At 37.4% G+C, this 15,473-nt stretch overlaps 1 protein-coding gene across 2 annotated transcripts in view; it reads right to left on the minus strand.

Annotated features, from left to right (window-relative positions):
- The window catches only part of LOC126321023 (obscurin), a 790,459-nt gene that overhangs the window by 45,217 nt on the left and 729,769 nt on the right, over positions 1 to 15,473 (minus strand). For both annotated transcript variants that reach the window (XM_049994141.1, XM_049994140.1), the window contains one exon: positions 10,858 to 11,085. In XM_049994141.1, coding sequence (XP_049850098.1) covers positions 10,858 to 11,085 — 228 coding nt within the window. The remainder of the gene's footprint in view (positions 1 to 10,857; positions 11,086 to 15,473) is intronic.

A 15,473-nucleotide genomic window follows, 5' to 3' on the forward strand; every position in this document is an offset into this window, starting at 1 on the left:
CCGGTAGAGTTTTGTCATGATTGGCTCTCCCAAGGTGGTCAGTAGTTCTAATGGAATGTTGTCTACTCCCGGGGCCTTGTTTCCACTCAGGTCTTTCAGTGCTCTGTCAAACTCTTCACGCAGTATCATATCTCCCATTTTGTCTTCATCTACATCCTCTTCCATTTCCGTAATATTGTGCTCAAGTACATCGCCCTTGTATAAACCCTCTATATACTCCTTCCACCTTTCTGCCTTCCCTTCTTTGCTTAGAACTGGGTTGCCATCTGAGCTCTTGATATTCATACAAGTGGTTCTCTTCTCTCCAAAGGTCTCTTTAATTTTCCTGTAGACAGTATCTATCTTACCCCTAGTGAGATAAGCTTCTACATCCTTACATTTGTCCTCTAGCCATCCCTGCTTAGCCATTTTGCACTTCCTGTCGATCTCATTTTTGAGACGTTTGTATTTCTTTTTGTCTACTTCATTTACTGCATTTTTATATTTTCTCCTTTCATCAATTAAATTCAATATTTCTTCTGTTACCCAAGGATTTCTAGCAGCCCTTGTCGTTTTACCTACTTTATCCTCTGCTGCCTTCACTACTTCATCCCTGAGAGCTACCCATTCTTCTTCTACTGTGTTTCTTTCCCCCATTCCTGTCAATTATTCCCTTATGCTCTCCTTGAAACTCTGTACAACCTCTGGTTCTTTCAGCTTATCCAGATCCCATGTTCTTAAATTCCCACCTTTTTGCAGTTTCTTCAGTTTTAATCTACAGATCATAACCAATAGATTGTGGTCAGAGTCCACATCTGCCCCTGGAAATGTCCTACAATTTAAAACCTGATTCCTAAATCTCTGTCTTACCATTATATAATCTATCTGATACATTTTAGTATCTCCAGGATTCTTCCATGTATACAACCTTGTTTTATGATTCTTGGACCAAGTGTTAGCTATGATTAAGTTATGCTCTGTGCAAAATTCTACCAGACAGCTTCCTCTTTCATTTCTTAGCCCCAATCCATATTCACCCACTATGTTTCCTTCTCTCCCTTTTCCTACTGACGAATTCCAGTCACCCATGATTGCATGTGACACGGTTGGGGCAAGCCTCGGCATCAAGAATGGACATACAATAATAACAGGATCCTTCTATTGACCACCAGACTCACCTCCTGATGTAAGCAAGAACTTCAGAAAAACCTCATTTTGTTTGAACATAAATTCCCTAATCATACTGTAATCTCTGGAAGGGACTTTAATCATCCAGTGATCAATTGGGATAATTATAGTTATGTTAAAAGTGGGTGTGACAAGACATCCTGCCATGCTCACCACATGTCACACCTGTCTACAAGAAGGTTACTAGAAGTGGTCCACAAAACCACCCTCTATTATCCTTGACATCCATTTCTTGTAGAATCTTAGACCATATTCTGAGCTCAAAAGTAATGAGGTTTCTTGAATAGAACAACCTCCTCCCTCGCAATCAGCATGGATCTTGAAAACACAGATCATGTGAAACCCAGCTCGCACTTTTCTCATGACATTCTGTACCCAAGGATCACAGCAGTCAGGTACATGTAGTATTTCTTGATTTCAGGGAAAAATTTGGCTCAGTACCATATATACACTTATTGTGTAAAGTACAATTGCATAGGGCATCAGGTGAAACTTGTGTCTGGATTGAAGATTTCTTGGTAGAGAGGACACAGAGCATTATCTTGGATGGAGAGTTATCGACAGATGTAGAAGTGACTTTGGGTGAACCCCCTGAAGGAAGTGCATTGGGTCCCTTGGTATTCATGTTGCATATTAATGACTTGCAGACAATAGTAACCTCAGCCTTTTTGCAGATGATGCAGTTATCCACAATGAAATACTATCTGAACGAAGCTGCACAAATATTCAGTTAGACTTTGATAAGATTTCAAATGGTGCAGTGTTTGGCAACTTGCTTTAATTGTTCAGAAATGTAAAATTCAGCAGTTCACAGAATGAAAAAAACATGGTATCCCATGAATACAAAATAAGTGAGTCACAGTTGGAGCCATTAAACTCTCCAAAGAGCTGGGTGTAACATTTGGTAGGAATGTGAAATGGAATGATCACATAGTCTCCACCATGGCTAAAGCAGGTAGCACACTTCGGTTGATCAGAAGAATATTTGGGAAATGAAATCAGCCTACAAAGGGGATTGCTTACACATCATTTGTGTGACCCATTCTATAATAATGATTAACTGTTTGGAGCGTGTTATCAGATAAAAGTGATGGGGGATACTGAACATATATAGGTAAGGGGAGCACAAATGGTAACAGGTTAAAATGTGATGTACTAAGAGTGCTTGTTGCACTACATGTAATATTTTCTCACAGGTCCCCTTTTTAGAATAGATATGTGTCTGTCAATGGACTGTCTGATACTTTTTTTTGCCACATCCTCTCCCAATGCTTAAGATTAGGGGGGCAGTGGAATAACATTTCAACATTTCAGGAAGGCCAGGAGAGATTGTGGGTAGGATTTTCCTCATTTCCATGCATGATGAAAAATGGGCAAAGCTCTGGCAAGGTATGAAACCAACTGTTCCACTCCTAGACTGGTAAAATTTAATCATGTTCTTGTGAGTCTTCTATTTATCATTGTACCCAGAAATGAGGAACATCCTACCCACAATTATTCCACCCTTCTTCAACTGGTATTCCATTGCTCAACTAATTTACACAATATCCTGGTCCCTTATTATGCCATACTCCATGCCAATCCCTTTCCACATGGATAATTTCCCTGTGGAAGAGCCCTGTCCAATTCACCCACCCAGCACACCCTACTCCATTCTCATTACAGGCTTATCCTATCCACTGTACTGTGCCATGCATTTTATGGTGGTTTGCACAGTACAGATGTAGATAGGTGAATTTGCATTACAGGGAATGAGAGATTACCAGTGCTGGCAAACTGGGAAAGCAGTCATGTCACGTATCAGCTATGCTACAATTTCTGCACTGCATTTTATGTAGTTTTGACCACCAAATAGCTGTTCACTTGAATGAAGGGTCACTGTCAAACTGTGGCCAAGAACACAGCTGCCCACCCAGTGATGGAACACTCTGATGGGTAGAATATGCTTGATTTCAATGGCTGCTTCACAAACCACGCCATCGGGATGCTTTCCAGAACACCTGGATCCTTTCCAGAACACCTGGTTATTTGAATTATGTAAATATGAGTTGCCCTTGCAACACATCCTTCGTTCCTATAACCCTTACAACGTCAATCTCCGCTGGCCCCCTCCTCACATTCAACTTTACCTTGCCCAAGGAAGCTAATTTCAATCATCCTGCACCCACATACATCTGTGTTTCCATACCAATTCACTCAGCCACATCATCATCATATTGTGTGCACTCGAAGGTGCTGGTGCTGGTATAGTAGTCCTATCCTGAAAACCTGCACCCTCTTCCTCCTGCATTCTTATCCTCTGAACCTGCTGCCCCCCTCCCAGGCATTAAACCCACCAGCTGTGCTTCTCCAGCCTTCCTTCCCACTCCCTGTCCCCTTTCTGGTCTCAACCATTCCACCCGACACAACGCCACACTCCAGTCACGCTACAGAATTGCAGTCACAAGACGAGTTCTGTAACACAGCAACAAATTATGGTGCAAGTCAGTGTACTGAGAGATAGCGTCTTCCTTAATTGGGAGCTGTGCAGCTGGTGCTATTCTGACCACATTACCATGTCTGTAATTTCAGCATAGACAGCAAGTTAGAACAAAAAATGAATGAGACATTTCATGTGAAACTGGGGAATCCCTCCATAGTGACACTTGATGTGATTCAACAAGTGTACAGAAATGGTGCAATTAGTTGTGTGAAGTGTTTTGAGAGGCATGCAAGCTTAAGAACAGAAGAACATCACTGAAAGAAATGAGAGGTCAGGATGAACTTCTCCAAGCAAAACAATTGAAAATGATGAAATCATTCAGCAACTTGTACATGAGGATCGTTTGAGGACAATCCACAACAGTGTTGTATTAACAGTTTCAAGCAATCCTCATGTGTGATTTCAACATGCAGCATGTTGCTGCCAAGTCCGTGCCCAGGCTGCTGACACAGGAACAGAAGTCTTCCACAGACTCTGTCAGCTTGCTTCAGATGACCTGTCTTTCATATCAAGGATCATTATGACTGATGAAATGTGGATGTACAGCTATGACACTGAGACAAAGTAACAGCTTCCACAGTCAAAGAGTTCATCATCTCCATGACCAAAAATAATGAGGCAAGACCACAATGCAACTAAGTGCACACTTATCATCCTTTCCAATATTTGTGGCATTCTGAATCACAAATTTGCCCCTATGGTTCAGATCACCAATAGCGAGTTCTACTCCAAGATTTTAAGGTGTATGAGGAAAACCATACAGTGAAAGCGGTCAGATTTGTGGTGCACGAAAAACTCACTACTCTGTGTCAACAACGTAGCCTGTCACAACATTTTATTCACATATGAATGTCACTCCAAAAACAAAATAATTGTACTTCAGCACCCAACTTATTTGCCAGAATTTGCTCCTCTGGGCTTTGCCAACTTCCTGAAGATGGAGATCCAGCTCAGAGATTGCCTTTTTGCCAACACTGCAGAGATCATGAGTGAATCATATAAGGTGCCCGACATTCTTCAAAAAGAAGACTTCCAGGGTGCATATCAACAGTGGAAGATATGCTGAAAGCACTGATTGCCTTACAAGGTGACTTCTTTGCATGTGATAAAATGTAAATGTAGGTGAGTAAATTCAGAACTTTCTTGTAAACACAGCTAGCCTCAACACTTTTTGATGCCTCCTTGTAGCTCAAAAAGGGTTTCATGCAATCCCAAGCCAAATTTTCAGTCTTGTTTATATGCCTGTTGGTGACTCTGTTCCCTTACTATTTAGTGACTTGTTACCTTTAGTCCTGCATTATTTACATTGATTACTTTAAATGCTTTCAGGAGTAAAAATAACAACTCACAAAACAGTTGTAGTCTGTGTTGTCATGCGGCAAATAAATAAGCCTGAAAGTTTTTCTAGCTTTTGGACAAATCCTTATTCAGAGCAAGGGGTATTTTCCACACCTCCATTAACAATTTTAATGCAACCAGCAGCTTTGGTTGGAGAAATAGATATTGTCTAGGCTTCTGATTTCTTGTAATGCCTCAAGAGATTGTAAGGTGACACAAGAATTAAATTACGTGAATGAAGAAAGTGAGTGTGAGACATGTTCAGTATAATTAAGTGGTCTGAATACTCTGTGCATATAAATCTACAGAATTCCTGTAAATACTGTAACAAAACTGTGCTTATGTAAGTTCCAATGTCTCATAGAAAATTCACATAGTTGGTAAGAAAATAAAATGATGTGATGGATCATACTTTGACTTGAATGTGTTAGCTGAAAGAAATGGATCTAAAAAGTCATGATTTAATTTGTAAATTGACTTTCATGCTAATTTTTCTGAATGTTCTAAAGAAAACAGCAGATTGGTGATCTGTGTTGGTAACATTATTAGAGACATCAAATGCAAATATCTATCTATGGCTTACACCACAGTATTTCTGCTGACTCAGCTTCCAAAAGTAGACAAACTCTCAAGAAAAGTACATAAAAAGAACTTTCAGAGAGAGTAAGTTGGACTTTTTCCACAGTTAACACTATAAGCTGGTCTCTAGACTACTACAGCTCAAGCAGCAGAAACTATAACTTATTAAATTGCTTTTCAGATACATTTAATGAATATTTTCCACCCAAAACTTGACAAAGAAAGTAAACAGTGAACTGAAATGAATTATACAAGCAATAAAAAATCTCTTGAGCTAGAAGACATGTTTCCTTAATGAGCTAAAATCTAACAAGAGCTCTGATATTATTATTTATGTATATAACATAGGGGAAAGTTACGTTGGTAGCTAAAAAATTTGGTAAATACAGTTGAACTCTAATTGCCTGGAACATTAGGGACCAGATATGACCCAGATAATCAAAACTCTGGACCATTTCAATGAAATCAACTGTGGGTCCTTGGTAGAACATTGTAAATTATCGAAACAAACACAGTTTTTTGCTTTGTTTCACAAATTTTATTACGATCACTGCACATCCTAGGTTTCTGGCTATAAACCCATTTTCAAGTATGTTACAGACTCCAAAGGTGATAAAGCAAAGATAGACATGATGATAAGGCTAAGATAAACATCTCAACTTCTTAATGTATTAATCCTTGACTTAATGTAAAATTACTTCAGTGACCGTTTTCTGACATGTTACATATGGAATTACACCATTCTTCAATTACACTAACGTAACTAACATACCAAGGAATAAAGTTTTTTTTTTAAATTTCTAGAATTTCTAACAGGCTGAGTTTTCCTAATCATCCTCTGTGTATAAGATTTCTACTCTTTAATGTATTTGTAGTTTTTGTTAAGGCAGTGTTCCACAAAGGGTGAATCAGGTTTCTTCAACCTCCAGCTACTACAATATTCTTTAAGCCTGGTGCAGATTGACCTCGCAATCTGTCCAATGTAGCAAGATAGATACTCTCGGCATATCATCCTATAAACTCTACTTTTTGTAAGGGCTGATAGTTTGTCTTTTGTATTGAACAGGCAACTACCTATTGTCTGAGGGACATAGAAAAGCACGGAGAATCCTTTGCCTTCAGAATGTTGCATATTCTGTTTGATATTTTCCCTATAAAAGGTAATCTGCACCATTTCTTTTCCAGTTTTTCTGTGTTGTTCATTGGGGACAGTAGAGACCTGGCTTGCTTCTCTGGCTTGTTACTTACAGTTTTGTCAATGATGTTGGGGTCAAATTCATTATTTGTGGCCATTCAAAGTCTTCGTGGGACACAGGGATAGAAACCAGATGGTTGATCATGTGGTGGAATGCTGCATGTTTATAGGCTATTGGCAAGAAGCTGGGACGAATGCGTCAGTGAAGTGTCTTTTTGATAAACTTTAAATTTATGGTCATTGTCTTCTATTTTTAAGGTAATGTCCAGGAAATTTATGATTGGTACCCCTAACTCCATGATGACCTCTATGTTAGTGTGCCACTGATTCATATTTAGGAGGTTTAAATGCATTTCAGTTTATTCCAAGCGTTTTTTTTTTTTTTTTTAATGAGCCTATCTTCACAAAATTTCATGCTTCTGCCAATCTGTAAGAGCAGTCTTTTAAATTTAACTTTTAATGAAGAGCCACAAATGCCCTTTTCATTTCCATCTTCTACCAAAAGCTTCCTCAACAATTGCCTTCTGTAATGTCACTTCATAGTGTCGATAAATGATTAGTCCATTGGCTGCAGGAAGAGTGTTTTGAAGTGTCCATTTTCTCCACAAAGAAGGATTTCTATGGAGTGTGTGAGTGTGTTGTCCAGAATTGACAAAACTTTACTGCTTTCTTCTCCTATGGCTTTATGGCACTTTTAATTTCAGGTATGAAACATGAATCATGCCATTTGAAAAGAGAAAAAGAAGAAGAAGAAGAAGAAAGAAAGTAGCTGTCACTAAGAACTTTGAGCCTATAAAAGATGGGAAGTTTTGTAATAGTTTTGAAAGCCTGAGGTTTTTTTGGTTTTCCTACCAACATAAGAGGGTTCCCTGTAGAGTTAGCACATTTAAGTAAGGTAACATGGTCTTTCCTAACCTTATGGGCAGAAGCACTAGTTTCCATTTCAGAAGCTAAAGTTGTTTCAGGTAAAAACTTCCAAAGAAAGCCTGTCTCTTTTGTGTTGGATAAAAATTCAGGTTCATAAGGCGATGCTTCAATTTTGAAATTCTCAATAAATTTTCTTCTGCTTTTGGGTGTGCTGACAGTTTCTTACCACTTAACTCCAGCTAAAGAATACTATGGCCTGGCTTGAAATTGTGTAGCTGGAGACTGCTTGGTTTAAATGAAGACAAACTTTCGATTTTCTTGGCTAAGTAATTTGCTTTTTCACAATAAATCAGTCCTGAAAGAGGGTTTCCCAATGCTTGCTGCTGCAAAAACCTCTTGAGTATGAGCTCTGCAAGCTCTTTGTTTCTTTTTTTTTTTGCCTGAAATTGTTGACATTCCCATTCCCATTCTAAACATCTAAACTAACTGCTTACACTCACTATAGCTATTGAACAAAACCAACATTTTTTGACATACAGTACAAATACCTTTTTTCTCCAAGCAATCCAGATAATTGCTGGTCCGGATAGTTGGAGTTTAGTTAACTGGAGTTCTACTTTTATACATTGTTCTCTTGTACAGTAAATGATTTGAAAGTTGTATTTTGCCTCATCATGAATGCCAATAAAATATAAGTACAATACCAGGATGTGACTCATTAAAATACACATAAACAACATTTTTCTGTATAGAACTTTATGCTGCTTAGGTGGTAGCTGATACATGTGAAACAACTGGCTATATGAATTAGAGTAGCATCTATGAATAAAAATTTCACTGGCACTGATCTGGAAGAGCAATAGGCCTAATATGAAAAATAGCTACACTTTGCACACAGTAGAAAATAAAAGAAGTGTAATTCAGCAGGAGAGGCACTATTAGTGTTGTGAGAAATGGCCTGGCATGTGCCAAACCACAAGACTTGCATTGAGTATCCTACTTCAGTAAAGAAAAACACAGCTTAATGGGTGTGTTCTGATTGTTATGACACTATATGGCTGTAACCAGTGGTATGTCATCTCACTGCTAGGCAACTGTTCCAATGCTCCACATATTCCAAATTTGGGGTCTGTATCAGTAACAGTCCACGAAGAGTTCTCCTTTAATTCTGTGAGTGTATCTGTGCTAGGAAGATGAGAACATATGCTGAGTTCAACACCGATTTCATTCATATTGTGGAGAAATACATCTGTATTTATGATAACAAGAATGCTGAATACAGCAATAGAAATGCTTCACGCAAAGAAGATGAGTGACTGCTGGTGCAATACCTGAGACAGATAATTTAATTTATTTGCACAAGAGAAAGAAAGATTAGAAATAAATGGAAATATTACACTGGAAGCTACAGAAAACAGACCCCACCTTCACGCAGCATCATTTGGAAATTACACACGATTATATAGTAGGCGCACAAATACAGAAATCTTGCTACAATGGGCAGAAACTGTCACCATTTGAAATACTGGATTTCATTAGGTGCTATAAAAACCATCCTGAAGAGATACTGAATGTACAAACAGACTATAGTTACTCTTCACTTACTGACACTGCTCTATCTAACTAATTACCAATTCAAATTTTCTTAAATTGTGCCCCTGTTTACCAATTATTTATTTATTTTAGCGTCCCGTAATTATGAAAGTATTATTTTGTATACATGGTATTAAAAATTAACTTCTTTTATTATTGCAAATTCCTTGCTGTTGATGTTTGTGCCGTTATGTGCAACAACATCTTTGTCAGCAGCACTAGACAATGGGCTAATAACCTAAAAACTTGATTTATTTTAAAGGGAAAGAAGGAAACAACAAGGTGGCAAAAAGTGTGGTTTTCCATATAATAGTGTTTCAAGAAGTACACGGAGTGAAATCAACAGAAATTATAATTAATGCTAGCCAGGAAACTCTCATTGTGTTATATAAAATAAAAATCTATTTTTTCTGTTAAACACTGTTGAAAAAAATGTTTACAGATTTCTGCGATATAATGCAATTTCAGATCATTTCAGTATGTAATTATACATTCAGTTAAGGTGGTTCTTCACTTCAACTCTGAAAAGAATTATATACCTGACTCCTTAACTTCACTGTCTCAGTTGGTTTCTTGGATTTTGATGTGAGTTCATAATAGGGTGCTTTACATGGGTCTACATCACTTGCATTCCAGGGATGTGCAAGAGAAAAGCAGAGTGAGAAACACAACAGAAATTATTGTCTCTCTATCTCATGTGTTTTTCACTTGTGTTTTGAGTAGGGCGCTGTAATCTTTAGAAGAAATATCACAGCTGGGACAGTAGCATACTGCATGTATTCACTAACATCTCAAATACCACAAGTGATAACATTAAGTAATAATTTATTACTTACACTTCTAAATGAAGTTCAAATGAAATTCATATTCTACACATTAGGGGGGCATATGAGTAGGGTTTCAAATGCCAATTATGAATATATTTACTATTTTAATTATGAAAATACAGAAAACACTGTAAGCTAACTTTTTCCCATGGTTCAAATAGCATCAAACTAAGGAGAATGCAGCACATATAATAAATAAATTAAGTCTCTTTTCCATTTACATGCTTTAATGTGACTAGAAGGGTACATAAATGGCTGTGATTGTATTTGATATGGATGGTGTATGTTTGGTGAGCATCACCAGTCACTTCTGTGACTGCCAACGAAGGTGCAGTGCTCTGCTGCAACTAGATACTTCGGGTCAGCTGCCACTGCCCAAAATGCAATGCCCCATAAAGATGACCCAGTAAGCTTACTTCAGCCAGGTGCTATCCGAATGCCACTAGTATACCATTCTTACTGTGACTATTGCCATGGAAGTGTTTACAAACTGGACATTGATTCTGGCTGGACATGCTCATTGAATCTGTTGATGACCTGGCTATTCTATGGATATTAGTGTTGGTATACTTTAACCAAAACCTTCAAATGAATTTTTTCTTGTGTTCAACAAATTGTGTTACACTGGCACCACTACAGCATAATTAACTGTTTTAAGAGAATGGATGGTGAACATAATTTGCCATATATCATCAAGGCAACTCATCATTTTGTGATACCAGGCCATTTAGATACTACAAAGCTCCACAAAGAGCATTAAAATCAATTCTGAAGAACAGACATAAAAATATTGTCGCCCTCATACTTACTGACTCTCTGACTTAGGCATTCCAATCTCATAATCAATTGGCTCTCTTGATGGTACATGGTCTTCCCACGTTCGGCGTTCCTTGGATTCTCTACGCTGTGGTTCTGGGGTTGGTTCTGGTGTGTATATGTGTCCTGGAGGATACACCATACGTGAAGGATGCGAGAAAGCACCAGCCAAAGGTTTGCGCCGGTACCAAGTACGGCAAGAAGCATTGTTGTACCAATCCCTGAAACACCAACCGTATTTTATAATACAATTGGACTGATAAAAAATCTACTCACCAAGTGGCAGTGGCAGAAAACACATACAAAAGTTAAGAAAACATGCAAGATTTCAGAGCTGGTGGCTCATTTTGTGACATAAGAATTGAAGGGGAAAGAAGAGGCATGAGGGGAAAGTACTGGTCAGGTTTAGGAAATGGAAAGGATCACGGAAAAAGTCAACCACAACTTCACATCAGGGGAGACTTACCAGGCAGGGTGAGAAGGAAAGTTTTGAAAATCCTAGAGACTTTGTCCACACACCTTGCAATAGAATTACAGAAAAAATTACTTTACATATAGACAATTTACTTAAAAATACAAACATTGCACTGATGAGTATAAGGGCAGTTTCTCTTTTACGAATACTGTGTCATTTATCATTATGAATTATCACAGAAGCAGAATTTTAGTGGGATAGAAAATAAAAATGAATGACAGATATACACAACAGAGGAGAAAACTGCATAAAAGCAATTCCTGGAATTATAACAAAGGTAAGTAGGCTAACAGAGATGAAAAGCAAAAATCAGGCAAGTGTGAGTAGGACTTGCGCTTTGTGTGCTCCCTAAAAACTTAAGTACATACACAGAAAATAATAATAATTTTATGTGGCCCAACCTACTCCAATTATCCAACTGGGGAAAATGGACCTAAAGTTTAGCATGGAATCTGAACCATGTGTTGTTTATGGCAGCTCCTCACATTGTTCAGAGGCGAAGGCAAGGTTACAACAAAGACTGAAAAATCCCCGTCCAACTGATGTTTGATCCTACAAGCTCTATGTTTCCAGGCATGTGCTTTATTGCTGGACCAAATGGGCCAACAGGTATAGAAGTACTTAATCTTGAGAAAAGGGAAGTTGCTACTCACCACATAGCGGAGTTGCTGAATCGCAGATAGACACAACAAAAAGACTGTCACAAATACAGCTTTCGGCCAGGATGGCCTTTGTGAAAATAAGCTGCCTGAGACTGCAACTATTTTTAAGCAAATGAACTATGTATAATGATGATATCAACAGACTGAACTTAATGTGAACACACATACCATGTTTTGAGAATGACAGCTTTTCTTATGATAGCTTTGCTGCTGACTTCCAACTACTCTTTTGATGCCACATACCCAGTTGGAGCCACAAAAGTTAAACAAACAAAAAATTTAAACATAAGCATCTGGATAAATAATGGGGTCACAGTATCACGGGAAAAATTAAAACTACACCTTATTACAGTGTTAATTAATAGAGAAAACTTCAAGCTAAAGAAGGCCTTCAAAATTTAGACTACTATCAAGATTTATTAATACAGATCAGGAGCAACTATGTTGCAAAAAGCTTCAGGCTTCACACAATGTTACAGCTGGTGTATGGGGAGTGATAAACAGTTTTAGAACAGGCAGAGACAAATTGTGTATGGACATTACTACTGGCATAGTGGGATGGTTGTAAAAGACCAACTTGTAGTTTCAAATATTTTCAATTAATATTTTTCCTCAGTAGGGGAAGCTATCAATGACAAACACAATAACATACATTATAATTTTAAAGGCAATCCATCTGGGCATAGCATGTATCCAGCCCAGACAAACTGCAAAGAAATAATAAACATCATTAGCTCTTTAAACTCTTCCAGTTCTGCAGGGCATGATGGCCTCAGTACTAAAGTTTTAAAGTGTGTAGACAAAATGTCCATGCACCTTTACCTGTAACAGTAAATAATATAATAGACTCAGGCACCTTTCCAGGTGGACTAAAAATAGCTCAGGTAATGTTGATCTTTAAAAGAGGTGACAAATACAAAATTAAAAACTACAGATCAAGCACTATAAATCCTGTCTTTTTCAAAATACTTGAAAAAGTCGTGTATAATAGAATTATAACATTTCTCAATAAGCACAATGTAATGTTTGAAAATCAAAATAGATTCATAAAATGTAACTCAACTAGCATAGCAGCTGCTCAGTTAATCGAAGAGATAATAAGTGGCATCAAGAACAAGCAACCTTGACCTCAAGAAAGCTTTTGACTGTGCAATTATATAAGCTATGACACATTGGCATAAGGAGCGCTGATCATGACCAAGTCTTACATGAGTAACCAAAGACAGGTTGCACTGCTTAAAACTGAAAATGGTTTTCACAAATCCAAAATAACTTATATAAAATACGGAGTACCCCAGGGCTTGGTATTGGGTGCTCTTTTCTCTTTGATTTCTGTAAATGATACAAAATGTTGCACTCAAAAGCTCCAAATTAGTTCTGTATGCAGATGTTACGTCCATTGTGTGTAAAATGGAATCATTTAATGAACTTGAGACCCAGTGTAATAATGTAACAAATGAAACTGTTCAATACTTTAATGGAAGCCAGTTAAATGTAAGCATCAGTAGAATATGTCTTATGGAGTTTAACAATAGTAGTTTTAATGATGAAGGTAAACTATACATTAGTAATGAATAAGCAAAAACAGAGTTTAGAGTAAAATTCCTAGGTTTAACAATTCAAAGCAATCTCAAATGAGACACACATGTTGACACTCTAGCACGTAGGAAAGTGATGAGAAAGGAAGACAACACTTTTAATTGCATGGAACTATGTAAGATAGAGCAACAAAGCAGAAAGGAGAGAGACCAAGTGGTAGAAGCATCACACTCAGCTTCCTCTACACAATTATGCAACGAATCAGCAACCTCAGTGGAATAAATAAAAGAGTCCGTTAATTTTTTTGTTACTTCATGTGATATGGGCAATGACTTGCCATGAAAGGAATGCAGTGATGCAGTATTCAGAACTGCTGAGAAGGAAATGCAAAAATAGGATACAGGAAACTAAGATGCCAAACGGTGGAAAGTACAGAATGGAATAATAACAATATGGAAATGAGAGACTGCTGCTCATCACTTAGAGGAAGCGTTCAGTCACATACAGGCATAATGAAAAATAATGACAGCATTCTTCTTCACTGGCTTGCCTGCGACTAAACGCCTCCTCTGTATGGCAAGTTGAAATTTATGCATTCTGTTCTTGTCATTTTTTTTTAAAAAAGCAGAGGTTTCATACTGTGTATTTCCTGTGCTTTCAGCAAAACTTTGAAAGAACTTTAAAGAGAACACAAACATAGTATATTGTAATTTTCAAAAGTTTGAAGTTATGTAAATGGTATATTGTAATAGTTTTTGTGTTGGAAATCAGAAAAACCTAAAACAAAGTATGGAAACATCTGTATATAGAATCATAGTTCAAAGAGATGATGTAATCCTTATAGATCAAACAGTGGAAAATCTAGTAAAGGCTTTGTTGGGTGGAAACTCACTTTCTGACAGTCTTTCGTTGTACCTACCTGCAACTCAGCATCTCCGCTATATGGTTGGTAGCAACTATCCTTTTCATAATAATCACTATAGATAATGTCTTCAGTATATGATAAATTACAAAATACTGTAATTTAATTCAATTGGTTAGATAAAAAGTCTACTCATCACTTAGCCACTTTTCTTATCTATCCACTTAAATTACTTTCTCAAAAATTGTTTACTTTTGTTCTTCTAAAATACTGTAATGGGGACGTATATGTGCGTGCATGATCCAAATGCCATGATTACTTGGGTGACAGTTTATTTTGACTGTCACAGGGGATTCTTTGCGATTTTTCTTAAAAATTTTCAGGAGTTGGGGATTTTTTCAAGGTTCTGTATAAGCAGGTATTGAGTGTGATGAGCCACTATCAGCAAATTTCAAAGTGGGTAAGTTGGCACATGACATGAGTTTGCATTCTACAGCTGTCTGAACTGGGGAAGATTATCTTAAGATTGTGAATCAAAAATTTCGACATTAAAACATAAAATGTGAATGAATAGTTTGGTTGAGATTGTTCAAGTTGCAAAAGGCAAAAACAAAATGTTCAATAAAAACTTAATTTCACCAGTTTTCCATTATGGTACTGTGTAAGAATGTTAGCCTAAACATGGTCTACCCAGAAGTGGAACTATCTTTTTGAAAATGTTTAATGTGTCCTTGGTTTTTGGTGTCACCATTACGGAATAAATTTTTATCAGCTGCTGTGCCATGGGGCTACACACATTCACTCCACTTGGGTTATTCCAGCCCTGTTACACAGCAATGCAGGTATGTGGAACTTGCAATTCACAGAAGAGGGACCACATGAACATCTTTTAATTGGTATCTTGGACCAAGACCAGCAGTAGTTAAATGGATGCCATATGGCAGTTAAACACAAGTTTCAATTCAACTGACATTGCCAGTTATGGACGGAACTATTAGTTATGTAAATTTATTTATGAATGTCTAATGTGAAGCAAAATCTACATACAACCTGAAAAATTCAGTAAATGAA

Source organism: Schistocerca gregaria, chromosome 2 (genome assembly GCF_023897955.1).
Source record: "Schistocerca gregaria isolate iqSchGreg1 chromosome 2, iqSchGreg1.2, whole genome shotgun sequence".
Lineage (NCBI taxonomy): Eukaryota > Metazoa > Arthropoda > Insecta > Orthoptera > Acrididae > Schistocerca > Schistocerca gregaria.